This window comes from Mustela lutreola, chromosome X, assembly GCF_030435805.1.
Source record: "Mustela lutreola isolate mMusLut2 chromosome X, mMusLut2.pri, whole genome shotgun sequence".
Taxonomy (NCBI): Eukaryota; Metazoa; Chordata; class Mammalia; order Carnivora; family Mustelidae; genus Mustela; species Mustela lutreola.
Window position 1 is genome coordinate 35,358,786 of NC_081308.1, and position 26,996 is coordinate 35,385,781.

The 26,996-nt window shown below is 55.5% G+C and overlaps 1 protein-coding gene across 14 annotated transcripts in view; it reads right to left on the bottom strand.

The window, feature by feature from the left end:
- Window positions 1–26,996, bottom strand: part of BCOR (BCL6 corepressor) — a 122,311-nt gene that overhangs the window by 20,371 nt on the left and 74,944 nt on the right. For 11 of the 14 annotated variants that reach the window (XM_059156583.1, XM_059156580.1, XM_059156579.1 and 8 more), the window contains exons 2-6: window positions 10,740–10,865; window positions 9,344–9,422; window positions 5,514–8,354; window positions 4,776–4,829; window positions 4,104–4,290 (exon numbers count right to left, since the gene is read on the bottom strand). In XM_059156583.1, coding sequence (XP_059012566.1) covers window positions 4,104–4,290; window positions 4,776–4,829; window positions 5,514–8,354; window positions 9,344–9,422; window positions 10,740–10,825 — 3,247 coding nt within the window. In that variant the 5' untranslated portion in view covers window positions 10,826–10,865. The remainder of the gene's footprint in view (window positions 1–4,103; window positions 4,291–4,775; window positions 4,830–5,513; window positions 8,355–9,343; window positions 9,423–10,739; window positions 10,866–26,996) is intronic. The other 3 variants (XM_059156589.1, XM_059156593.1, XM_059156590.1) reach the window with 1 other exon arrangement.

Below are 26,996 nucleotides of genomic sequence, written 5' to 3' on the forward strand. Positions count from 1 at the left end.
CTCCCAGTTGACACCATTTGGCGTCTCTGGTCAGCCTTCACAGAGAGCCCCGTGGGAAGGGCTGGGGATCAGCGCACAAATATAGGAACCACCTTATGCCATTTTAAAGTTAATTCAGTGTACGTGTCGTCCCCGCCCCGAGATAGGAAAGATGGATCAAAGCAGGTGATCTGAAAGCAGGGGTGACTGGGAGGTGATGGACACCTTCTACAGTCACAGTCAGGCAGCAGCTTAGCTGGTGTGGGACCCTGGCCACCTTGGTGCCCACACCTGAGACGTGCCCTGATCCGTTTACGCCTCTCTCCCTCCCAAGATGCCACTTCTGGATTTTACACTCTAACTGCAGGTGTCATAATCACCTGTACCTGTAACAGCCCCAGGTCCCCTAATGAGGCGTGCCTTGCTCCGGGAGAAGGCTTTCCGTGCATCTTCACCTCAGCTGCAAACTTGCAAACCGTGCAGTTCACGTCCCACCTAGCCTGCCCAGCCGTTCGCCGTGGTCAGCAAGCAGCCACCGACTGGACACCTCAGCTCCCTGTTGCTCACTGAACCACAGTGTCCCCAACAAGCGGACAAGAGCCCTTCCCCAGGTCTCCTCCAGGCTTCCCACCGAGAAGCTGCCGCCTGAGGGCAGAGAGCACCCCGTTACCCACAAGGAGAGGGAGCAAAGTCGCACCCGTGCCCCCCCAGGAATCCTCCTGCCACTATAGTCACAGGTTGACAAAATCACCTATTCACACTACATCACTAAGCTGCTGTCTCCCCTGTTCCGCTAGAGGGTCTTTCCCCAGACTAGGGTCCCCCATCCTTTCCACAGCTCCCAAGCCTCTCAGGCAAAGATCCCAATTGGACTGAGCCAAGACCTGCCTCAGTAAGAACCCTGAAGAGCAGCCACCACGAGGAACCAGGAGACACATCGCCACCAGCTAAGGTTGGGGAGGGGGGAGATTCATCACAAACCCGGCCCAGGGCTCGGAGATGAGCTGTTCTGGCCAGAGCTCATGGGGTTACCCTTGAGAGCGAAGGAGACAGAGAGCTGGATACAGGGGACCTAACCACTGGGTCGGCCACCACCACTACTCTCAGCCCTTCTACAGGCGGGACGGCACACGCTCTTGGTCACCTGATCGACGCAGACGTGAATGTGGCTGTGTGGTTCGTGGCTTAACACCTGCTCCCTGTGGCGCCAGTCCCGTGACTCAAGGGCCTCCCACAATTTGTTCTGATTGTGTCATAGCGCCACCTCACAGAAAGCTCGCCATGGCAACATTTATGCCTCACTGGGGGCAGCAAAGCAACCACCCCCGCTGTCAGGGGCCAGTCCCCCACCCCCCTCCCAGTGAGCCCTCAACAAGGCAGGAGGGTTCCCCATGATGGGAACTCCCTCCTCTGCATGTGACTGTAGCACCCCCGGTAAAGGCTAACCTTGTGGGGACTCAAGGCCTCTACAAAAGGGATACAGGGGGAACCTCTGATCCCAAACTCAGTCTAGTTCACCAACACGCAGGTGCAAGGCCTGAGAAAAGCTTCGTGAAGTCCTCTGACCGAGGCTTCCTCCAGGTCCTGCCCAGGCACCCAGACAGGGCAGATCCCAGGTCTGCTCCAGCCAAGTGGCTGCCGAGGGAGACCATCACTCCCGGTTCATGGGGGAAGGGACTGTCCCTGTCCCTCCCCACCTTCAGAATGCCACTGATGTTTCCTCTACTGATAAACTTCCAAAGCGACAAAGCCTCCTAAAGGCATCAGCTGGACTTTTAAAATAAAAACTGACTCTGACCACGAAAAAGACATGAAAATCCCGACCATGGGGTTTCTGACTACATTCGCTCCTGTCAGGCCAGCCCCTCCCGGAAGCACCCATCATCTTAGAAGCTCCTGGGGTCTGCGGGAGGTAAGGGAAGTCTGGGGAGAAGGAAGTCATCTGGAAGGCATCCCGTAACTTCCTCAGAGCCCCTACCCACCCCCACCCCTACCCCAGCTCCCACGTGCTCACAGCTTGGCTCTCGGCCACATGGACCCCAGTGAGGAGAGAACCAACGTGGGGCAGGGCCTGAGCTCACGTGGGCTCAAGACATGAGGGCCAAAAGGACAAGACAACCTGTTAACTTGAAGCCAAATGGATCCAGCACCTACTGTTCCCTAGTTGAGGACGTGACAGCAAGGACAATGGTTCCTCTAGGTCACTCCTCCACAAACTGCCAAGTCCCCATAAGACTGGGGATGGTGACCTACCCCCTTCTTTGCCCCCATCCTAGAAAGTGAGCCCCCACCCCCGCCTTCCCCAATCCTTCTCTGGCCCCTGGTGATGACCCAAGCCTTGCTGCGTGTCCTGGGTGCTCCAGGAAAAGAACCCAACGGACTGAGCCTGGAGGGACTCCGGGGAGGGGAAGGAGGGAGGTCTTTCTGAGTCATCTGGGCTCTCCTCCATTGACCAGACCGAGTACTCGACTCTAGGATCAGCAGGAAAGATGCAGAGGACATAAACTTCCCTGGGAAGGCAGCCAGGGTGAGTGAGATGGGAAGAACAGCAGTCATCCCAGGTCTGGCCAAGTTACTCGAAACCCAGACAAAGGGCAAGAAGACTCAAGGCTGCCTAACTTCCTGCTCCCTTCCTCCAGCCTACCTCACCCACTCCCTCTCCCCTCAGAGAGTCACCTACCTGTTAACTCAGCTTTGCTCACGTCTATCAGGTCTCCCTGAGAGGCTTCCCCAAGAGCTGGCATTATGGGCAAATCAGAAACAAAGGCTGTCCTCGTTTCTGCTTTACTGAACAGCAGCTCAGACCCTCCAAGCTTCCCTATCCATCCCCCTGAAGTGGAAGAGTAAAGAAATCTTTACTCCAGGCACATCAGAGTCCTCGCCACTGACTAGCAACAAAAACTCCCTTCTTCTGAGACTGAAGGAGAACAAATGGTCCTGGCATGGCCTACCCAGAAACCTGGCCACAGGCCTTTGTCTGACCCCAAGGCTGACTATGGGAGACAGGGGGTGGGGGCTGGGGGTGGTCTGTGCCCACAGCAGTAAGAAGCGCCCTCTCCGGGGGCACAAAGTCTCCCAAACTCCATCCAGAACCACAAATTCTCCCCCAAACACCATCAGGCACCAATGAACGCCAAACCCATGATGCCCAACAGCACGGAGCCCGCACAAATGCATCTCCCATCCCTGCCTGCCCCGTCAGGAGGATTCTGCAACCCCCGTCACCTTGACACTCAGCCAGACGCCCAAATTTACCCTCACGAGTGAGGTTTCCAAGGTCTGGAGTGCCCTTTGGGCCCCCACGCGTGCGCATTTAAAAGAGATGGAGAAAGACCTTCTCCACTTGCCACCCACACACTGTGGTGGCCAGGGACATCTCGTGGGCAAACCCCACGGCCCCAGACCACAGCGGGGAACCCACTGCTGGGCCCGAAGAGCGATTTGAGAAAAGCCCTTGCTTCCTCTCCGTTTTGACCAACCCAACAGAATACCACCTCTGTCTGGCGGGAAGACCCCCTCTTTATTCCACACCCCTGGATCATGCTGTCAACATCTAACCGTGGCCAACAAACATGCCACCGAAAACAATGATCTCCTCTCTCTGGTGCCCTCAATAGACCCCGTCCCATTTTAACAAAACCTTTATCTCTGGAGGGAGAACACGAGAACCCTCTGTCCCCTGGGAGGCTGTCGCTGTGGTGGGTGGGGAGGCACCTTTGGCTGGAAGCATCAGCCCACTGGTACCAAAAAGAAGGGCAGGGCAGATTATCTGTACCCACTACAAAACAGGACACAACACACATGGCCACGCTTATGTCTCCCGTGGTCATTCCCCTGCTGGTATCGTATCAGAACGTCACTAACTACAGGACCGGTATTTCCCTAGAAAAGGAGAAGCGTCCCAGGAAGTCGTCTTCCACGGGTGCCTCCGTCCCTGGACACCACCGCGTTCAAACAGACGATGGGTCCTTCCCTCCTGGACTGGTGACAGCGGCCTATTTCTCTGAGCAGCCCATCAGCCACAGGGCCACAGCAATGAACCGCTTCCCCATCGCCTCCCTGAGCTCTGGGAGCAGTGCCTCCCACCCCACGCACCACGGGTAAGCCGCTGGGGGTTTACTTACATCTCTCATTGTCATTCTGGTCGGCAATGGCCTCTTCCAGGGCGACCGACTTTGGCTTTTTGTCCTGATTTCCTTTCAACCTGTCCCAGTCGGCAGGGCTGAATTTGCACACCTCAGAGTCTTTGGCTGTCGGGTGGCCACCTTCCCTCTCTTTCATCTCCAGCTCTGAGAAGCGCATCATTGCACGCTAGAAAGAGAACGGAGACGGGGAAGAAAAAAAAAAAACACGACACCTTACCATAAAAGCTATTTCATTTGCCTTACCTTAAAGGAAAGTAGTTTCAAAGAAAAGTTTGCCCAAAACCAACCACAATTTATGATACGACTGAGATATTTTAAAAACGTAATAGATAAAAACGTAAGAGTAGCTATACGTAAGCAATCACACAGTCTGTACTCGTGAAGCCATATGTAGAGAGAGAGAGAAACGCGCTGTGTATGTGTAGCCACGCATACACCATAGCACAGAGACATTCTCGTTTGGAGGTAAATAAAAACAAAACAGAAACACAACGCAAAGGAAAACAAAACAAAAACAACAGAAAAGAAAACAAAATGCACAATGAATAAAAGACGACCATGGCCCACAAACTTCCCTCTGTATATTTGGAAATGAAATTTAACTCAAAAGGTTTATGTAAGATTCTAGTAATAAAAATTTGAAGAACTGACCTCACAGTAAGCAGCGGGTAGACATAAAATACTGTCCTCTTGTAATCCTTCCATCTATGTAATTAAAATGGGCACTCAATGGATCATTTAGATAACTTCATCCATTTTTATAAGCATAAACCAATTTTTTTCTTCACATTGCAACACAATTTGGCTTTATTTATCTTTTAATTAAAAGTAAAATATCTTAAGGAAATTCCTATACAACATCTATCATTCACTAGCAAATTAAACACATAACTCTATCCCTTTAAGCAAGGTTTTTTTTTGGGGGGGGGGGGTGGGAAAAAAAAAATTGCCCGAATCCCACAGACACGCGGCTGCCACACATCTCCACCAAGTATCGCGTAAGACATTTCTAAGCAGTATTGCTAGGCATTATTCGTTAACATACAGTAATGGCAGAGAAGTCAAAGCAACTGATAGGGGACGTCATGCAGTCTTTAGCTAACCTTCGCAATCATTAATACTTCTGTTAGCAGCGTCTGCGTGGAGCTCTCTTAGCATCTACAGGGTAACGGCAAGTGTCTGGACACGTGAACCTCCTAAGTGCTACCACTCACGTCCCCTTACTGGACACGTGTCATACATATATTTACGTGACCATAAGCTTTCTTTAACCAAAATCTGCCCGGCGCCCTGCCCTACCATACTCCCCCAATCCTCTTTCCACATTAACAAAAACAGAACTGACAACTGGTAAAGTCACTGAAATTTGGGGGTGGGGGGACGGCTCACCTGCAAGGCGCGCTGCTCCCGGCTGAGCTGGCTGGAATCTGCGTACAGTTCGGTAGTGACACACTTGAATCGGTCACCCACGTAACCAGCGGAATTTGCGATCCTCTTTGCCAGCTTCGATGGCTTGGGTTTGAGAACTTTGCCATCGGTGGATTCGGCATCGTCGGCTCCGTCTTTGGTATAGGTAGGGGTGACGTCCACACTTGGCGGGGCGCTGCCCACGCAAAACGGTTTGGGATCCTCTGGGGTTTTCCCAAAAGTTACGGGTGGGCCATCATTCGCCAGAGTCGGCTCCAGGAAGGGAGTAGAGACGGGCAGCCCCAGGTTCTCCTTGGTGGTTCCTGCTGGAATGCTCTCCTTGCTTAAGCTGAAGACTGACTGGCCAGGGGCCTGCTTGAAAGCGTAAGCTTCGTGGAAATCACTGATGCGCCCCAACTCCTCCCTCAGGGCGACGAAATCACGGTGTGGCTGCAGGGCGGGCTCAGCCGGGGGCTTACTGGGCTCGGTGCTCTGGCCCACGCTCTCGGCCACGAAGCCCGGCTTGGCCGCGTTCGCCTCTGTTTTAGCGTCCGCCTCCTCCCGGAGGAGGTCTACATAGACAAGTTTGTCGCTCTTGACTACCGTTTTCCCTTGGTTCCAGCTGGGGCTGGGCTTCAGGTTCTTGTCGGAGGGGACTTCTGGCTGTAGCTTGGTGCTGCTCGCTTCCAGCATCTCAGAAAACCGGTTCCGGAGGGCTGGGTCCTCGTAGCGCCTCTCGTGGGAGCGGGACCTCCTCTCTGGTTTCTCCTCCTTAGTGATCTCGATGGGCGTGTGAGGTATCAACATGGGGTGCACCATGCCCAACCCCAGCGCGTCCTGGTAGGTCACAAACTCCGGTCGGCCTGTGGGCAGCCCGTAGGGCAGTCCGGGCTTCGGGGCAAGGTGCCCGGGGAATAGACTGCCATTGGGCAGCAAGACTGGGTGAGGGTAGACAGGTCCCTTGCCGTGTAAGGAGAGGGGGCTTATAGCGATGCCCTCGGGTGCCGGGTAAGGGAGGTAACTCCTGGGGTAGGGAATCGGTGGGGACCTAAATGCCTCATTTGGCGACAGAAAGATCGAGCTTGGCGGAAGGCCATTCTCGTTTGCTTTGAAGCTCGGCTCCGGGTTGCTGGCTTTGGCGCCCTTGCTGCTGGTGCTGCTGCTGTGCTTGGCAGGTGTGGTCGGGGGCTGGCCCACGTGCTGAATGACGGACGGCGTAGTATCCACGGAGCTCCTGCTGGTCTTGCAGCCATCTGCATTGGCATTGGGTGCCGGCGACGCAGAGGCCGGGCGGCCGGCACTCGAGACCGAGCCCGAGACGTTGGTGACCACAGCGTCTGTGCCGCCCATGCGGGGACACGATGAGCTCCGCTGCTGTGGGATCGCCCATTCCAAAGCCTTGTTTTTCAGCGGCAGGCCTTTGCCGTTGTTCTCTTCATTAGGGCTCGGCCCGGGCACCACCCAGGACGAGGGAGCCGTGCTGATGATTTCAGATCTATAGATAGCACAGCCGTTTCCGGGAGGAGATAGGGTTTCTTTCGGAATCTCACTGCCGGACAGCACTAAGCCGCTTCCAGCTCGGCTGTGCACGAGGACCGTGGGGGCCATCTTCTTTATGTGGTCGGCTTTGGAAGCATCCACGTCCACCACCTTTGCGGACAAGTCCAGTGGCTTATCGGTGACATCTTTGGTAACTGTCTGCTTCTCCAACAGAGGAGGGGAGCCACCGTCTTTTCTGTCCTGGCCCGCTGCTTTCCGGGTGTGCCCGGGAACCGACTGGGCCCCTTCAGCCCCTTCCGGGCCCTTCGGATACTTGCCGTTGGAGAGCCTGGCCGAAGGGAACTCACTGCTGACTGTCATGTATGGCTTCGACAGGGTGACAGATGGCGAGGTGGAGATCCTGGCGTAGTGCTTATGAAATTCAGAGTAGGTGTCTGCAGTGGGCTGGGAGGGAAGGTGGACCCGGGGCGAAGGTCGAGGCGAAGGGGGCAGCAGGAGCGCTGTGTCCCCGGGCAGACCGCTGGTGACCCCCTTGGTGGAGGGCACCCTCGGCTGCTTACTGTTCTGGATGTGGGGATAGGCATGGGACTCGACGGGGTTCCCAGGACTGACGCCCATCTTCCAGGGCAGGCTTTTGTCTGCGCAGTGGACCAAAGGTGGGATGGCCGGGGAAGCAGAAGGCGTCGAGAGCCTCATGGGCGAAGCCAGGGACGACGGGATGTGGGGACTGACGTAGTGAGGCGGCGGCAGGTAGAGAAAGCGCTCCCCGTTGGTGCAGACCGGAGAATACAGCGGCTGGGCCAAGCTGTAGGACTGCTGAGGTAGCAAGGCCTTGTACATGTTCAGGGAATACTTATTTGGCGAGTCGAGGAAAGGGTAGATGGCTGGCGTGGCCCCCTCCATGTAAGGGTTGACCCAGGGCAGCCGCAGGTAACTAGCACCATTGATGTTGAGAGGGCTCTGTTTGTCGCTGGCAGGCCTGTCCAAGCCCAGCGTTTCTGCTGTGGGCACAGCACTTTTTTGTATCCCAGGGGGTGTTTTGTAGATAGCACTGAAGCCATTGGGGGCCTTTCCAGAGACAGCGGAAGCCTCCACCGTCTCAGGGGTGTTCGGTTTGAACTGCAATTCTGGATTTCTCTCGGACGAGAACCCAAGACCACCCAGAGTGCTCGTGGCAGCCTCCCGACCTTTCTCTGAGCCCAGTCCGCACAAGCTAGAATAGACGATGTTGCCGGGGACACGCAGTCCTTCCCGGATCAGGCCGGTGCGGTCCATGCTGAGCGCGGCCAGGCCATCGATCCGATGGGCCGTAGTGGCCTCCACCTTAGTGGAAGAAGAACACAGGTGTTAACTCGTGATGCCCCCATCAAAGCTGTAGGTCCTGTCCCAAGGAGAAACCAACAGCTAGGCTCACAGGACATCAGCCTCCACATCTGAGCACAAAGGGTTAAAAAGAGAGGCTTCACGGGGGCCCACCATCCCTGGCCCACATATCCAAAAGCCTTTGATGCCTGCCTTCTCACCTTGGTTCAGCTAGTATCCTGAAAGCCTGTAAAAGGTTGATCCCTTTAGACTTGGGGCCTATACATTAAATTTAGTCATCTATTAACTCGGGAAAATTCACTTTCTCAGCAAAAATTCTCGGCTGCCACAGAAAGGACGCCAGCTCTACTACTCTAGGCACCGCCCTCATAGGGTACGGACAGGGGGGTGGGTGGGTGGGGAGACGGGACCTGAACCTCCCAGGCCCTTATGTTGGGGGGCAGGGTGGTGCTCACTGGGGTCTCTCCCCACCCCCCCCAGCTAGGGAAGCATGGTGATTATTTAACATAACATGCAAGAAACAATCTTTGGTGGGATGGCAGGGAAGGAGGACTTTAGCTGTCTCATTTCTAAATCAATAGAGGCCAGGGGTCAAACTGTGGTATTGCCTTTTGACTTCCTCTCCTGCTGTCTGAAGACGGGTCTGTGTTTCGTATTTTACTGGAAAAGGAAACCCTAAGGGTCTACTTGGAGGTTGGAAATTTATCGAGCTTCAGAGAGCATGGAGGCAGCCTGTGGCTTAGCCAAGAAAAGGAGGCACATATGCCACCGGGTCACTATGGGACTGACTCGGACACTCCTGGGACAGGGCTAGCGTGTCACCGGGAATGCAAGAAGAGCTCCGATGAGGGCCAGGTCCTGCAGAAGCAGCATCCTACTCAGACCCACCCAGCCCTGCCCTACCCCCAAAAGACCCCTTGGCAGCATGCAAATTAATGCACCAGGGATTATAGATCGATGGATATTTAGACTGAAGCCACGTCTCTTACCACATTGTGGTTCAAGGGATTTTCTTCCCTCAGTTCCAGTCTGGCCTTTGAAGCATCACCATCGTTTACAGGAATTTTCCTACGTGAAAAGGACATACGAAACTTCATAAAAGCATTCCCCCACTTAATCCATCTTTCACAGATCGCCCCCGAACGGACCAGTTTCTAATAACTCCGTTCCTCAAACCGCCCTCACCGAACAATTCCTCCCCAGCGCTCCTATTGAAAGCTGGCCCCAAATGGTGCTTCAGCTGGGCTGGCAGAAAACAAAGGCAAGGCAGGGCACAACGGGGCCAGGGAATCCCAGACAGGGCCCCAGGCCGGCCACCGAGGGAAACGAAGATTCTGTGCTGTTCTTTTCTCTGGAGAAGAGGCCACGGGGGCCAATACATAGCTCCACGGTCCTAGCGGGGACCTCCGAAGCTCTACCTGAGGTCAGACATCAGGGAGGACCAAAGGCCAAAGACCGAAGTGGAGACACAAGGCTGCAGTCACAGGACCTGCCATTCTGTGCTCCTCACCAGGGTGGGCTTTCAAAACTTTTCCCCAAAGTTAGGTACCGTGGTCTACAAAATTGGCTTCCCTGGTGATAATGAAGCCGTATGTGACTGCCCGTCTCACAGTGACGGGGGATACACACGAAGAGCCTACAAATGTCATGTCAGCCGCTCCGGGCTCCAGAGCAAAGCCGCCCATCTGTGCCAGGCTGCCGCGGCCGTCCTGGGACTTGTTATCAGACAGCATCGATATAGCAAGTGTACGGTGCCAACTTCCAAATCCCCAGGATAAAATCGCTGACAGGCAGCAGCGGATACCCCAAGAGCGGCTTCAGGCCCCTGCCGCTTAGCTGCTGCTACCCCACACTCCAAAATCACTGATTAGGAAGCCCAGCGGAGCTGTCGGGTGACTGAAACCAGGAGCCGATGGCCTCGCCGAGGAGGCGGTAGAGGACACCGAGAAACCCGGGGCTTGAATGGAGTAAGGGGTGGCCATCTCCCCATTTATTACTGAGCAAACTATTTGTTTTAAAAGCACATCGAATGCCGATCCACCTGGGCCCACACTCCTGACATTTAGAGTTAAAGCAGCATATAGACTGGGATTAATTCTCCTTCATAAATATGAAATAATAAATTAAGGACGAAAGTGCACTGAAAGGCCGCTTTAGGGGCTAATCTTTTAAAGGGCGGCAATGCTTCGCTGAGCCGGGTTGCCTGTTAAAACTGTAAATCAAGGGCCGCCAGCTAGGCGGGAGATCATTCTCCCCCACCCCTTTTGGGCCCACTCTGGCTCTGAGAAGGTAAGGGGGGCTTCAGCAGGGCTCTGGAGCACCGGGTGGGGGTGGGGCGGCACCCACCCTCTCTCCCCAGGCCTCACCCAGACAGGGAACATTCACCTGTCTTCGTTGATCCCACACATGCGGACCCTCTCGCTGTTCATCCAGCTGTGAACGTTCCCATACAGGGGGGTTGCTGAAAGCATGTCGTCTTCTTGGATGGCAGCTTTTCTTCAAGCGTCTAGTCTGTTTAAAAAAAAAAAAAAAAAAAAAATCCCGGGAGGTTGAATAAAGAAGAGCTGAACAGGGAACCAGAGAGGCCCGCTTTCTAGGCAATTCATACAGAATGCAGAGTCGGGAAGGCAGGCTGCGCTCAATGTTCTACAGATGTCTGGGAGTCAGGGAACGCACCTGACCCAAAGGGTACAGGGGCAGCCCGCAACTCTCCTGTGGGCGGGGAGGGGGTTAAAGGGCCACGCGCCACACCATCCGCGACAACTGCACACATCACCACCACCACCCCGGCCACTCCTGCCTTGTCCTTCCCCAGCCTTTGGGGAACACGCTTGGCAGCTTGCTGGGCAGCGATCTTGGTGGGGGCCACACGCCGGATCTTCCGCTGGGGTGCGGGGGGGGGGGGGGGGGGAGCAGACGCGGACTAAGAGGATCAGGTCTGGGGGAAGGCACAAGAGTTAGGTGTAGTAACCCAAACTACCCTGTGTCTCCGGGGCAGTGGTGTGGACCGACTTAACAGATTGAGGGTTACACAGGGTCAGTGGGCCAGCGAAACACCCCACCCAGCCCTCGATCAGATGAAGCACCAACCCCGGGTGGTTTGGCCTGGGAGCTAGAGGGAGGCGGCTAAGTAATTCCATGATGCCTGCTCGCTGGGGACAAGAAATCATCAGCGAGCGCAGAAGTCTTAGCAGCCCAGGCTGCTGGGCTGCGAGCCACTGGCAAGCTGGGAGCAGGCAAACGCCACCGATTTTCCACCTACAGGGAGGGGGAGGTGGCCAGGGCAGAGGAGGGGAGAGCACCTCTCCCCGCCCTTCCTTACCTTCTCTGCCCACCACCCCCACCCACATCACATTCTAGTTTGCTGCATGAGTGAAGGGTCAGGACAAGCTGCATTTTATTAACAGGATTATCACGGCGCGTGATTTATCCTCGTGCAGGATTTTAATTGCTCTTTGGAGGTTGAGCCGTTTCTTTTGACTGCGCTTCAGCCCATATCCTGCTGTTAAATGCTGGGTTAATAAGTAGGGAGCCTTTAATGCCTGGGACCGATGGCCCTGGGCAATTCCCCAGTGCACAAACACATCGTCATCTCCCTTGCCCAGGCCGGGCCCGCAGGCCAGGCCATCTTTCCCCGGGCCCCAAAGCAGACTCTGAAATCAGCGGTGTGTGCAGATCGTCGGGGGAACTTTTCTTTCTCCTCCCGCACACACCCACCCACACAGTTTCCGAAAGCCCAAATGTTCCCGAAGTCGACACATTTCCTTTGTTAGCAGGGAAAAATATGCAAATGCTTGCTTTTACACTTGAGCACAAGGAGCAGACTGCCAGGTCGGCCCAGTTGGAGGCTCCGGGGTCCGGGGACTCTTTCTGGGAGTAACTAAGGCTGGGAGTGGGGGAGCACCTGAGAGACCTGAATCCAAAAGCCAGGCTGGTCTGTCCTTCAGCAGTTCTTTGTCCTAACTAGGCCTTTTGTCCACCAGTATCCCCGTCGGCCCCTCTATACACAGAACACCGTCTGTTAATCAAGAGCCACACACACAGACACGCGGCACGGAGTTGGAGCCCAACAATGACTGCGCTGGAAGAGGAGGAGGAGGAGGAAGAGGAAGAAGAGGAAGAGGCCTAACTAGGCAGTTGCAGCAGGCCTGGTGGGATTCAGAGAAAGCGCCTTCTCCTTCCAAGGGGCTAGACACGGTGCCCTGAAAAGACCAGCTGGGGTCTTAAAGAAGGTTCAGTGGGGGCTCATGAGCTTCTCTTCCTTCTTCCAAACCTACAGATCAAGCGAGGGCGGGGGGACACCACTTAGTCCAGGGATGACCACAAGGCACATCCAAGGGAGACTGTCTCCTCCCTAACCCCTGCCACCCCTTCTAACAAAAGGAAGACATTCTGGGTGGCCTGACTGGGAAGGTAGAGCAACATTCCTTGGTTCACAGGAGGCAGGAGGCAGGGGTCCTGGTCACCGGCTGCAACAGGGGGACCAGAAGTGGGAATGACCGCTCGGAACCAGCCTCTCCCGCCATGCGCCCGTAGGAAAAGCAGAAATTACACCAGGAGCAAAAAGCATCACTAGATCAAGTCCTTAAGAAAATGATGAGGAAAGGAAAAACCGTGTGTGTGTGTGTGTGTGTACGTGCGCGCACACTCCTGCGAGAAAGAGAGAGAGAGAGAGCCCCTCCATGACCTCAAACTTCCGCAGTCCCCAAAGTGGCCTCCCCTTAAACAAGCTATAACCTCCCCACCTCCTTTAGCCAACACCTTGTGACAAGGACCTCTGAGCACCTGAGTGAGGAAAACAGGAAGGGTGCTGCCTTCATGCCCCCGCCTGGAAAAAAGGGGCTTTTCCTGAGAAGGGGCAGCCCGGACTTGACGGAAGGGTGAAAGCGATGTAGGGACATCTGGGAGCACTGGGTGCTTTCAAAGCCCTCCTGACCCCTCCCCCACCCCTCTGGGGCCCTTCCTGTGGACTTTTCAACATTAATGCCACACACTTATGTGACCTAATGAAGTGGCTTCAAGCGCGTGTGCACAGGGTCAGATGGAGTGGTGGGGAGGGGGCAAAGGGAGGAGGTTGAACATGAAGAAACGAGGGAGGGGGAGGTCCACTGCTGGATCCTGCTGACTACACACACACACACACACACACACAATCTTGAGCTGCCCCATGAACTTTTTGTGAACTGTTTAAAAGTGGAGGTCTGTTGAACAAACAGCGGCGCCACTGCCAGCCATAATTTCATTGCAACAAGCTAAAGACTTTTAACTCTTCAGGTTCCTGGCCAAAGATGGAGCCAAGCAGAAAGGGCCAGTGAGCCAGGGCCTGGGCTGGCCAGGAGGCCCTTCTCTCGGGTGAGAGCCTGCTCCGGGAGAGGGGAGCCCCGAGGATCCTGGTGGGAATCCCCAGCAGGAACATCCTGGGCAGGCGTCCGGCTGGGCGGCAGAGGCCACACAGAGTCCAACCCCGCCGGGGTCGGGGTCGAGGCCCTGGGGACCTCCCCCGCCAACCTCTCTGGGATGTGGAGCTGAGGGGACGCCAGGGTGAGAAACAACAAAAAGACTGAGAGGCAGAGATACAGCGATGCTCATCCCACTCCACTTCTAGAAGGGGTTGTTGAAATAGTTGGGGTCTTTTTTTTTTTTTTTTAAACTCTAAGAGAAAGTGCTTCAAAACTGACTTCGCTGACCCTTGGGCCGCGGTGGAGAGGACAAATAATGTGATTTAGATGACAAACAGAGCAGGCACTATGCCACTATGAGAGGCTTGTTTGCCCTTATTTCTCTCTGAGTGCACCAACCCCCGCCCCCACCGCCCCGCTCTTCCACGTGCAGACTAGAAGTGCCAAGATGTGTGAAGTCACTCAAGAAAAGCACTTTACAAGCACCAACCTGTTTCCATGTTAGCTGCTAAAGCTACACCCTGGCTATGAGGTTTTAACCCTTTTTCCAGTAGAGGAGAGATGGGGGCCAAGGAGGAAGGACAGGGATGGGGAAGGTGGCTGAGAGAGAAGAGGTCGGACAGGGAGACTGAGGGAGTCTGGTGGTTTCTGAAGAACAGTAGGAATTGTAGTGGTTGCCCACTGGAACACCCAGTTCCGGGGAGAGACCAGTCCATTGCCCCCGAGCATGGACTCCAGTTCTCTGAATGGCAGTTAACTGAAAGCACCAGTAATGAAAGCAGGAGGGGCCTGGGTCTCCGGCAACAGACGTGGGCAGTCACCTGCTCTGGAAGCCAAGGGTTATGCTTCGAGTACTCGGCGTGGCGTGGACACCTGTGAAAGGACATGACTGGCAGAAAGAGGTTGGAGGGACCAAAATTAGGAGCTGTGATCCATGAGAAGAGGCACTGCCAAGCTTGTGACAGGAGAGGCTCACGGAGCTGGACCAGTCACCACCATCCCACCCATTTCGGCCATGAGGACACCATTATGCCCTGAGGAGACAGAGAGAACTATTTTTTCTTTAAAGGCGATCTACCCAGATAGACAACAGCAGCAGGTTGGAAAGGGAAGCGGCAATGACCGTGAGTGGCTGGGATGCGCCAGGGGAGGGGGAGGCAGCATCAGACCAAGTTTGGCACCCTTCCTGTCTCTCCACTGGGCTCCTCCTGGCACCAGGCCACTTTTACTGCCTCCACCCTTGAGGCAGTGCTCAGTTCGAGTCTGCACATCACAGGTGTCAAGTCACCATCAAACCATTCCAACTCCTTCACAAGTGGTAATGGTGCCCCTTCAAGGGTCTCTCTCATCTGGCACCCCTTGCATCCATCAGGTGGTTATCCAGTCAGGGGCTAAGAAGGCCTGGGTGGGTGGAGGGGGGTGGGGGGGGGGGGGTTGCTCCTGGCTCAGAAGGCCTAGCTGACATCAGAGAGCCCAGACAGTTTGCGTGCAGGGTGTGCTGGGAAAGGGGACTCCCTCACATCAGAGCTGGCTCTCTGTGGAGATCATCCAAGAACACGGTCACCACCACCAGTCTCCCAGCTCCCACCCTCATCCACAGTGTGTCCCTGGGCAGGTGGCCGAACCTCTTCAACCTTGGTCCCCTCATCTGTAAATATTTGGCACCGTGTTTTCCAGAGGATTAAACCGCACTGGTGACAAGTTTCGCCAGGCAAGAGCTACTGCCCGCCACGTCGAACCCCCTCAAGCAGCATCTGAGTCCACCAGGCATGCTGTGTGCCATCCCCAGATCGTGGCACAGTTTTTGCGTGGGAAGGCTGAGGCAGGGACACAGAGGGGCCCAGGCCAGGGAGGGGTGACCTTCAGGAGACTTGTGTGGATTTCATCAAAGCCCAAAGCGAACCCTGCGGGAGCCCTTTTTGGGGCTGCTCCAAGAGCAGACTGAGTCACGCACAGCAGCACTTCTCTCCTGGTGTCAAGGAAGGGAGGGGTGAATAAGTTCCTATTTTAGGATGGGGGGAGGGGGAGCGTGTGGGGGTAGAAGATGAGAGGAAAACGCTCTCCCGGATGTGCACGGTTGGGGGCGGGTCCTCCTGGGCTGCTTTCTGCCCCCCTCCCAGACATGTAGCTGCCGGGCGAGGGGGACCCCAAGACTGCCCCCCCCACTTCTGGACAGGGCCACAGGCTTCCGGGGGTGTGGCTGATGTTGGTGGCTGGCTCAGTCCACCAGCCCTCCAAGGGTGTCAGAGGGAGTGGGGGGAGAGATCCAGCCGGCCGAGGCGCTGTCTCTTTGCACACTCCAAGCCAGGGCATTGCCTCTGGGGGCGTCCCCACCCACGCCCCAAGTTTTGCATTAGTAACAGACTGAGCTGAGGAGCAGGAGGGGAGAGGGAGCGAGGAGGATGAGAAACTCGCGAAGCCCTGACCTTTCGAGCAAACCAGAGCCTTCCCTGCCTCCTCCTAGGGCGCCTGGGTCGGAGGAGAGAGCCACTGGGGTCGGTCGGGGGGTGAACTTGGCCCTCGGCGGCGGCGGCTGCCAGGGTGAGCGGGGGAAGGGCGCCCCTTCCCCCCCGCCTCAGCCCCAAGCGCGATCGGTCGGCAACAAAGGGATTTTCTCTCCCACCACACACACCCATGCTGCTCCGGGCTCGCCCGCCCCTCCTTACGGCTCCTCCGCCAGAGGTCCCCGCGCGGGGGCCGCGCCAGGGCAGACGCCCACACCCTCGCGACGCTCCCCCGCCCCGTCTTCCAGGAACTCCGGCTCTCTCCCGAAGGCGGCCCGACCTCCGCAATCCCCAGTGTCCTGTACCCCCCCCCAGTTAACCCCGGGGGCCCTGCGGCCGGCGCTCCTCTAGGCTTCCCCTTTCCCGAGCCCCCGCCGAGCCCCCGCCGCTGAATATCTGACAAAAAGGAACTTTGGGTGGGCACACGCAGACCCTCCTGGCCCTGATCCTGGGATCCTTCTGAGCAGACCGGAGTGTTATTCTCCGCAGACGTGCCCCGCCCCCCGCCTGCGCCTCGGGCTAGCCAAGTGTAGCCAACTGTAAAGTGGGAAGGGGTTCCAGGAGGGGAGGCCCCTGCAAGGACCCACGGGAAGAATGGCTGCCAAACCGGTGGTGGGTTCCTGCCATGTACCACCCCCCCCACCCAGGGTGGGCTACTGGACCAACACGGGACACTTCCCCTTCTCCCCTGACACCGAAGCAAGCCACCGCCTTGGGTTTTTGTTCCTTTCACTTTCTTTCAGGGTTGTGCCCCACACCACCACGTGGGCAAGAGAGGGTCCATCTGGAAGCTGGTGTCCCTCAACAGGAGGCAGCCCAGAACAGGAAAACCTGGGCGGAATGCGATTAATCACTCTCACCTCCCCCCCCAAAAAACCGCACACCTCCTCTGGGCTAATCCCACCAGAGGAGAGTCGGGTTGCCACTTGGGAGTCTGCACAACCTGGGGGAAATCCAGAATAAACCATCCATATCCCAACTCCAGAAGGGGTGTCCATGCACTGCCATCTCCACCAGGGTCTTGCAGGAATACAACATACTCCATGCCCCCCCTCCTCCACCAAAGGGACAAGCTATAGTGTGAAGATATTAACAACAGCTATCAGGAGTACCCGGGAGGCACAAAGGAACTTTTTACGCTAAAAAGATGCCTCACACACGGCCCGTGATCCGCACTCTGGGTTCCCTGGCTGACTGTGCGCTGCCTGTGAATTCTGGGAGGGCTGGGAATGAGGGTTAGAGGACAAGAGGGGGCTCCCACTTTCTTGACAAGGAACAAAAGAAACCCCATGTCTGCTACTCAATCTTGGGATTCGGAACACCCCCCCCCCAACAAAGCTGTGGAACCACGACGGCAGAGAAGGGGGCCCGTGAATTTCTGTAGCTGTTCAGACCTTAATTACTCCTCCTTGATCCGTGGGACTAGACACGACACCGCCAAGGTTAAAATGCCCCGAACAGCGCCGAGCAGATGTGAGCGAGCTGGCAGACGCGCAAATGAGGCCTGCCTCGGAGCACGATAACAAGTGACTAATACATTGCATATCGTTGAAAGAAAATTATTTTTCTCTAATTTGCATTTGCTTGGGGAAAAAAAAAAAAAAAAAAGCCAACCAGAGTCCCTCTTCACAAGCACGAGTCTAATCCTGGAAATACAGCCCGGCTGCTTTAAGAGAGCTGGAAGGAGGGAAAGACTGCCAGTGTTTTGGCGTTACAGGCTTGTTTATCTTTCCGCCTTTCCTCCAAGGCGAAACTCGTTTTGCAAGCAACATTCCTACAGAAAATGGCACACGTCATAAAAAGAGACCAATTTATAGAACTGGCACCGAAGTTCATGTATCACTCCAGAAGCATCTCCCAGCTCCCCACTGGGGAACCCAACGGGATGCAGAAGTCCACGTTAGGATTCAGAGAGGGGAGACCTGGGGGGCTGGGGGCAACAAACTCCATTTGCAGCTGTCCTTGGAGGCCGTACACCCGGGGAACAGTCACAGAGAAAGGCCATGCTACAGAATTCAATCAGCTCTAAATGATCCTCCAAAACCTGGGGGTGGGCAGGGCTGTGCGGGCTCCCACCTTGGGTGGGGGGGAGCAACTCTGACACCCCTTTGGCCCCAGGACTCCTCAGAGGCAGGCCCAACAGGGTCTCTGGCCATCCTGAACCCACCTGCCTGAGCCAGTTCTGCATCTCCAGAACTGGTGCGGACAAGGGGTGACTGCCACCACCAACTGCTCTCCCTCCCACCCTGGAGCCTCCTCCCAGCACTTAGTGGGCCACCGGGAGCTCAGAGGAAGCCCGTGACTGTGGGCATCTAACTGATCAAGTCAGAGTGGGAAGCGCTGTGGGCACACCCCAGGGCCACACCTTTGTGTCCTGAAGCTGAAGGCCAATGTGCTCTTGGAAGTGGGAGGGCTTGCGAAGGAAGGTTAAGGGGTGTGGGTAATCAGAAGCCAAAATGCACCCCTTTCTCCACCCTCACACGCCCAAAACACCCCCTTCTGGGTCCTGAATCTATGCACATTGTTTCCAGCCCCGAGGAAAAGAGTGGTGAGTGCACAGAACGTGGCGCCAACCTGTCTCTCTAACTTGTCTCAGTTAGCAGGGCCATTTCCAAGGGGGAAAAGAGGGCCACCAAAGCGTCTCTGCAACTTCCAGAAAGCCTTCAGTTAATAACACATTGTTTCCAACAAACTTCCTTAGGGCTGCAAGTTATGCTCCCCAGTCTTAAAAATCCGGCCTCCGGGCACCTGAGGACCAAGGTCCAGCGATCCTGGCCACACCCCTCTGGAGAGGGACACTCGGGACCCTGTGGGCCCTCTCTCCCACCACCCCGCGGTTCAATCCCCCTAAAGCACGACACACCACACACCGACCTGAACCTCCACACTGATTCTGGGAGCCATCAAGGTGGGTGTTGGGGCGCGTGGTGGTGGGGTGTTGTGTGGGGCGGTGAGCCGCGTGGCTGACTTTTTCCCTCATGAGAGGATGAGGATACCGTGGCCAGAAAGCAGCGGCCACCTCTGCAGCAGTCCGCATGCTGCTCATGCACCAACAGCTGTCACATTATTTGCACTCGCTGTAAACAGCCTTCACATTCCCCCCTTACCGCATAGTTAAAGCCAGACTAACAATCCACAGTTCGAGATCAAACCAACAACAGCAGCATTGTGTCTGCCTCCACTGCCTTCGCACCAAGCCCAGCAGCTGGCAGGTTTCTCCGGAACAAGGGGACCCCCCCTTCCCCCCCACCCTTCCAGCTCCAGCCGAGGCTAGCCAAGGCAGCGTGCAGTTTGTCGCCCCTGATTGTAAAAGCGAAAGAGCACAGCCATGTCACCAGGATTTCGGTTTGGTTTATCAGCCCTCTCCCAGAGTTTGCCCCTCTTGGTGGCTGGGGGAGAAGCACCCCTCCCCCACACCCTCGGCTGGAAGGGAGGTGGTTCAGACTCCCAGGGTCGCTTTCTATGCTCAGAAAGCGTAGGTTGCCCCGGGAGGGAGGGCGCGGCCAGGCTCCGGGTCAGGGCAGGGAGGCCAGCCGCTCCCTGAGCCAGGTCGCAGAGGCCAGGCGGCTCTGCACTTTCTGCCGCCTGCAGCCCCAGGCCTTCGGACGCCTCGAAAAAATGGTCCAACTCTGTGCGTACTTACTGGCCGCCCCACTGATCAAAATGTCTCCTTTATGATTTTTGGTTAAGTCGAACATTTCCATAATCGTCATTATTAGCGCAAATTACACGCCTAATCGGTCCTTAAATAGATTTTAATTAAATAATCATACAAGGCTCATTTTATGACTTAAGAAAGGCATTACTTTTCGTTATAAACTTTCCACCAGGATATAGACTCACGATAGCAGACAAACACTTACTCTTTGAAAATCTCCAGTAACTGATGGGCAGAGAGAATCCTGAAAAGATACTGTTTCACCTTCTGGAATCCCGGCAGAGACCAGACATAACCACATCTGTGCAACTTCCCTCTCGGGAAGAGATAGAGGATCTCTTCCTCCAAAGGCTCACTTGAGCTGTCCTCTCCTTCGGACCAGCAGAAAGCCCCAAACGCTATACTTTTCCCTTACCCAAATGCACAAACTCCTCCAGCTAGCTGGCTCCTTTAGGGACCACCCCTCCCCACCACCCTCCACCCAGCACCTCCCCCCACCAGTCTGCCGAGAGCGAGCTGGGGCGCAAAGCGGGCACGGCTGTGCTTGTTAACTGCTGTGTAAAATGCTGTTAATAAAATAATAAATACAAAGGACGGAGGCTGCTGGTTCCACGGCTGTTTTGACTGGAAATGCCTTGGCACTTGTCATGTGTTTATGGGAGGGCAGACAACTCCAAGATTTGCATAGTTTGGACATTTCTGTACTTCATTTATTCTGTCCTAAATGACGTAGGCCTAGAGCTATTTCAAGTTTGCATTTGTACAGAACTGTTGAGTGCCTAAGAGCTGCTCCAGTGAGACCAAGTTTTAAATCAGACCCAAGGCCGGACCCGTCCCTCCTCTCTGACCAGACCCCTTCTCCACCCTCTGCCTCCGTTGCCCGAGAAAAACAAACATACCCTCAATGATGACCCCGGGGGGTCCTGGCTCTCCCCACCTTCACCCTGTCTGGGGGCACCTAGGGTAAAGGTTAAGGTGTCTTCAGATTACAGATAAGGCCTCCGGCTCTACGGTGTGGAAATCAGCGCAGTTAGGCGCACCGTGGCCATACTCTTACCTCTAAAATAGTGAGCTAAGATGCGGGGGGGAGAAAAACTGCTGGCCTGGTAAAACCCACTGTTCACAAAACAATGTCAGCAAAGGCTGGAAGGCATTCTTTAGAGAGGGACCAGGGATTCGTGCCTACTGAAGCTCTTTCAGCACAAAGGCTTTTAGGGGAAGAAGGGAAAAAGAGGGAGGAGGAGGGTGGGGGGGAGAGGAGAAGAGAGAGGGAGGGCTCCTGTTTCAGAGCAGGCATCCCCTGAGAGTCAAGAACCAAGTGTAGCTTCAATCAAATGCTGACTTCCCCTCTGGGAGTCAAGGAGGAAACCTGATCACAGTAGCTTACTACCGGCCTGGATCCATACAGGTCTGGTTTTCTTCTCATGCTGGTAATTTTTAAAAATACATATCGATATGTACACACACACACACACACACACACATATATATGGCAGCAATCCCTGGCAGACTTTATTGAAAACCACACTGAGACCTCGTAACATCCGGGCTTAATCCCTATCAAACAAACCACAGCACCTCTGGCCTCCGCAGCAGGCCACCCCCCTCACCTCCTCCAACCATGTCTCTCCCCTCTGGCCACTGGCTCCCCTTTGCCCTGCAAGAACGTGGAGGCTGGCCAGAGATCACCTAGATAGGTGCCCGGTTCTGGAATCAATTCCTAACCATATAATGACCCCACTTAGGGGAGGGGAAAAAAAACTCCAAGCCCTTTCATATGGAACCCTTTAGAGCGCAGAACGCAAAGAGCTACAAAACAAAGAGCAGCCCAAGAAGGCAGACCAGAGGAGAAGCCTCCCAGGCGAATTTAACCTGCTGTCCTGCGTGCCCACCCCCCCCCCAGCCCCAGGCTGGTTCTCAGGGGCTGTCCGAGGCAGCGGGGAATGCAGGCACAACCTCCAGGAACACCACCAGTCATTCAAAGCACTCCCTAAATCCTCAGGGCCTACTATGTGCCAAGTAGTCTTCTTTGATCCTAAAGGTGGATAATTATTCCCAGTCTTACAAATGAAGAAACTTACTGAGGCTCAGAGGCCATAAATAACTTGCCCCCAAGGTCACACAGCTAGTAAAAATGGGCCACGGTCAAACTCAGTCCTGGAGTTGCGGAGAGGAGCCAATTATTGGTCTAATTGTGCCATCGGAGATCCCCACGAATTTCGGAAAGCTTCCTGAGCCCTTGTATTCGAAGGCAGGGCAAGAGGGAAGCGCTGAACACCTATGTAACAGTCCACAAAGAGACCAGAACCCAGTTTCCCCTACAGCCAGTCAGCTCTTAGTCCCCTTGTAGTCTTTTCCCCATTTCTGACACTTCCTACCCATCTCCCTACCCAAAAATACCCTGGTGTGAGGTGAGGTCAGGGCTTCCAACAAAGCTCCACTTCCAAGACCCCAGAACAGGCAAGGGTAGGTGGGTGGCTCCTCTCAGGGTTCTGTAAAAAGTGCTGACTCCTGGTACTAGGGCTGGGCACACCACCCTAGTTTTGCCACATAAGGCAATAAATCAAATTATCTGGATAGAGCAAAAGCCCTTTGGAAAGAGTGCCTACACCTACTTTTCCCAGGGTTTTAGGAAAAAACCCAGGGACCAAAGTGGGGTGGGAGGAGGAAATTCAGAGGGAAGTGGGTCCTAAGATACGAGGCCCTACTGGACCCCACGAAAGGCCAAGCCCTGAGCCAAGTGAGGAACTGGGATTATCTTTCATTTCTCCAATGTATCGCAGAAGCGGGGGTCTGGGCCTAACGTCGCCACCCGGCCCCATCCCCAACTTCCAGATCTGCCCCAGGCTTTCAGATGCTCCGGGAACTCTCCACACCCGACGACCCAAGCTCCACAGGGCCATCTCTGGGAAGGGCAGGGGCACCGGACAGTTGGCTGCCCCTGCGGGCTTCCCGGGTTCGACCCCGTGGCTCCTCCAAGAGGCCAAGGCTCCGGATGTGCGAAATGGCTCCCGGAGCGACTAGGCGGGCAAGAGCCTCGGTAGCTGGAGGAATCGAGGCGATGGCGGCGCCGGGTCCTCACCCCACTAGCCAGCCAAACACGCCCCCGACCGCCCGGCTGCCCCTGGCTCCCCGCCAGTGGCTCTGTCTCTCGCTCACTAGCTCGCTCTCTTAAACTTTCTGGCGTTGGCGATGGGGGCAGGGTTTCCAGCCTCCGCCCCCCTCCCCGCCCCCAGCTCGAAGCAGGCCCTTCCAAACCTCCAGGGAGGTGACCCCCGCCACGGCTCCGCGACACAGCGGCCCCGGAAGACCCCCGACACACACACCTTGAGCTACCTGGAGTCACCTGGAGCGGGCGGCTTCCCAAAACGATCGGCGTCCGGCCGAGCCTGGGGCTGCCGCGACCGGGGAGGAACTCCCGAAGCCGCCAACCGTCCCGGCCTGGCAGCGGCGCGCGTGCAGTGCGCCCCACACTCGCACGCTCTCCGACAGAACTTACGCAGGGGGGAGGGGAGGGAGTGGGGCGGGAAGGGCCGTGGGCTGCTGCTGCTGCTGCTTCTTCTTTAAAAAAAAAACCTCTTTAGTTGCAAGAGTTTTGGGTGTCCCTGGCACGATTGCGAGCGCTCTGACAGAACAATAGAAATAGGGGCTTGCCGGAAATGGTGCAGGAAGACCCCTATAACCCTATAAACCTCTCCTCCCCTCGCCAGTTACTATTAGCATTAAAAGACCCCAGTGCCTTCAATACGACGGTGCCTGTTTATAACTTTTTCCTGCTGGGTCCCCCTACCCTAAACAAGTCCCCCTCCTCACATTATGAAATCACAAGGGCAAAGATCGCTCCCCAATCCGTGACCTCTGGAAGCTCTCTGGGACTTTCACCTGCTCTGCCTCTGGCACCCCGACCTGACTCACCCCCTCCCCCAGTAGTTTCTCTGGTTTGCACCTAGACAATAAATTTAGTTTAATTTAGCTTCCGGTCTTTAATTTTAGCAGGTCTCCTTTTTGCATGCAAATCAATATGGCAATTACCATCTAAAAGCTCGCCCAGCCCCGGGTCAATGTAAATTGATCATTGTCCGCCTTCCACAAAATAACACCGGGAGTCTGTGGTGCATAATGAGATTATACTGGAAACTGTCTTTTAGATCACAAATTATATTTTATGCTGTCAGGATCTTCCAGCGGACTTCCCCCGCTAGTCTAATCAAGGGGAGCTGAGCCCGTGGGTGCTGGGGGGGGAGCGGGGAGGGGATGGTTGGCTCGGGGAGACATGGCTCAAAAAAATAACCAAGTGAAGACCTCCTCGACTGGGGACAGGCACAGATGAGCTTGGGATGGGAAAGGGGGGCCTTCTACAGAAATATCGCGGAAAAGCATCGTTCATTAATTCCCATCCAGCACAAAGTCAGATATTCCTTCTAGGGGAAACACGTTGGGGACAATCAGCAAAAAGCCGTCGGGCCGGGCCGGTGGCCGCGTGAAGTCTCCGGCCAAGTACTCACGCCTAAGACGGCTGGGCTACCAGCGGGGGCAGCCTGAGAAAGTCGTCCACTCCTGCCCCAGCAGCTTCTCAACCCCGCCGCCGCTGCCACCTAGGCCCCAGCAGCACAGCCTGCTCTGCAAACAGACGGAATCCTGAGGGCCATACACACCCGCAAAGCAGCTAGGGCGGGCCTGGGCCTGGGCCTCCCCTACCCGAACCCTGTGAGCGGGCGGCCGAGGCCTTGGAGCAAGGATAAGGTCCTTTCTGGCCGAGAGCACCGCTCTCCCGCCCCTCCGCCCCTCTGCGGCCCCCAGGGCACGGGTGTGACCCTGGGGCCTAACAAAGGGCCTTCAGAGCTCCTTTCGGCCTCGGGCTGGCGGGGGGAGGGGTGGGGCCCACGGGAGGGAGGGGTGGGGCTCGGCCGCTGTAGTGGACCTTCGAGTTTCCCACCCGACTCCGCCCCCACCGCGCCTGGCTAGCTCCGCCGGGCCAGGCGCCCTCGAGGAAATCACCGAGGTGCCATTGTCAGGGCTGCCTCGCGCTCCTGAGGACCGTCCCGGAGTTGGGGCGGCACAGCGGCCTGCGAGCCTCCCGCCCAGCCCAGCCCTGCCCCGCCCGACCCGGCGCGGGCTCCACCCGAGTGCGGTCTTCCCAATAAAAGCTGGAATTCCCGGCTGGGCTCAGACAAAGAGGGACCGCGGCAAGTCGACGCCGCGGGCAAACCCAACCCTGGCCTGGTTTACGTGAGCGTCTGGGGGTCACACAGGCGCCTGCTAATCCACCCTACCCCGCAAGGTCTCCTCCAGAAAAGGAAAAAAAAAAAATTAAAGCATACCAAAATGAAAGCATACCTCCTCTTTATTCCTGCCGGAGGCCGAACTTCGCACTTATTTCGGTTCAATCTTTATCAATCCACCAGGCTGACAGCCACATTAGCAAACAGGACTTCAGAGCAGGGCCCCCATTTATCTATTCCTACCGACCTACTCCTCTTTTTCCTCTACCATCCATCCACTCAAGGTCAAGAACTCAAAATCTCTCAGAGATCCTCCTATCTGCTCCACACATGCCCTGTTCCCTACCCGGAAAGGGAAGAAACTATAACCAGAAGTCCTGTTAGTGAGCAAGGGCCATCCACCCTTAGCTAGGCCGCTTTGCCCTCAGTTTACCTCCAGCCTACCACACAGTTTTTTCCCTGCGAGGGAGTGCACGAAGGTGGTTGGGCAGCCCACACTTCCTCACCCACGCTGTTCTGCCCCGGCAGGAAAGTCTTCCTCCGCCACGGAGGAGTTTTTGTCATTCAGCCTGTGTATCTAAGCATGGATGTATGCATATGAATGCTTTTTGTGTTTCCAAGTGACCCTCTTCACACCTTTAAATGGGCTTTTGTCTCTGGAACGCACTTACAGAATTCTGCCCCAGTTTCTAGCTCAACAAAGTCTGGGATTTTCTCTTAGAATATCACTATAGATCCCCATATTTGCATACCCGTGTTTACATTCTTCTTGGCCAGTTCTTTATCTCTTCTGTATCTCTTGTTCCATGTGGGCATCGGAGCCCAAGTGTCTTGATTTGTCTCAGCACATGTCATCTGGGCCCACATCTTAATCTGAACATTCCTGTCTAGCGCCTACACCTCCCCACTACTTACATTCTTGCTTTGCCAGTAATGTGTGGCCCGTTCCCAGGCTAGACCAACATGGGTTTGCAGTTTAAATATAACTAGAGGATCCCCTGGACCACAAACCCTGAAAGAGGATGAGGAAGGAGGCAGGTGTGTTAACTAATTATTTATTTATATATAGGGTAACCCCCACCAATTTCGACCTCTAAGAAATAACTAGATCACTGTCTGTAAAGTTGAGTTTAAATTTCTAGACCCGTCCAAGGCTGACACCACGACTGTGCATACACATCCCTACCCAACTCCTGTTTAGAGGTCGTCTCCTTGCACATACCTGATTCGAACTCCCCACAAGTTCATGGTTAAAAGTGCATCTATTTATGCAGACAACTCAAGGACTTCTTGGCTGTCTCCAACGCATACCTGGACCCACTGGCCTGGCATTTCAGCCTCAATTCTTCCCTTTGCAGCAGTCTTGGTCAGAAGCCCCACCCCACTACGGTTCTGAGCCGACCTTCCCATTACTAGATCATCTGCACTAATTCTCTCTGGGAGGTCTAGCTCTACATCTCCCAAACTCAGTTCCTTAAGTGAGGGGTGCCCACTCTGTGTGTTCACGCCTCTCCCGTTGAGAAGTCCTGGATCGAACTAGATCATCTAGCAGCTGCGTTTGGTTTGTCGAAGAATCGAGTCCAATGCACCAGGATGTGAGCGTGCAAGCACAGAAGAGAAAGGAAAACCCTAGGCCCAGACTACCGCCCCGCCCCCTCCGGGAGGGGGGTGTACTCTGCCTCCAGGAATTTCTACCACGAACTTTGCCCCCCACCCCCCATCACACTCCCCCACTGCCTTTAAAGGGTTAAGAGAAATCCTCACAGCCTTCCCTCCACCCTGCTCGCTGGGCCCGCAGGCTTGCTCGCTCACTCGCTGCTCACGGGAGTCTGCCGCCGCCTCCGCGGCCCGCCCCCCCC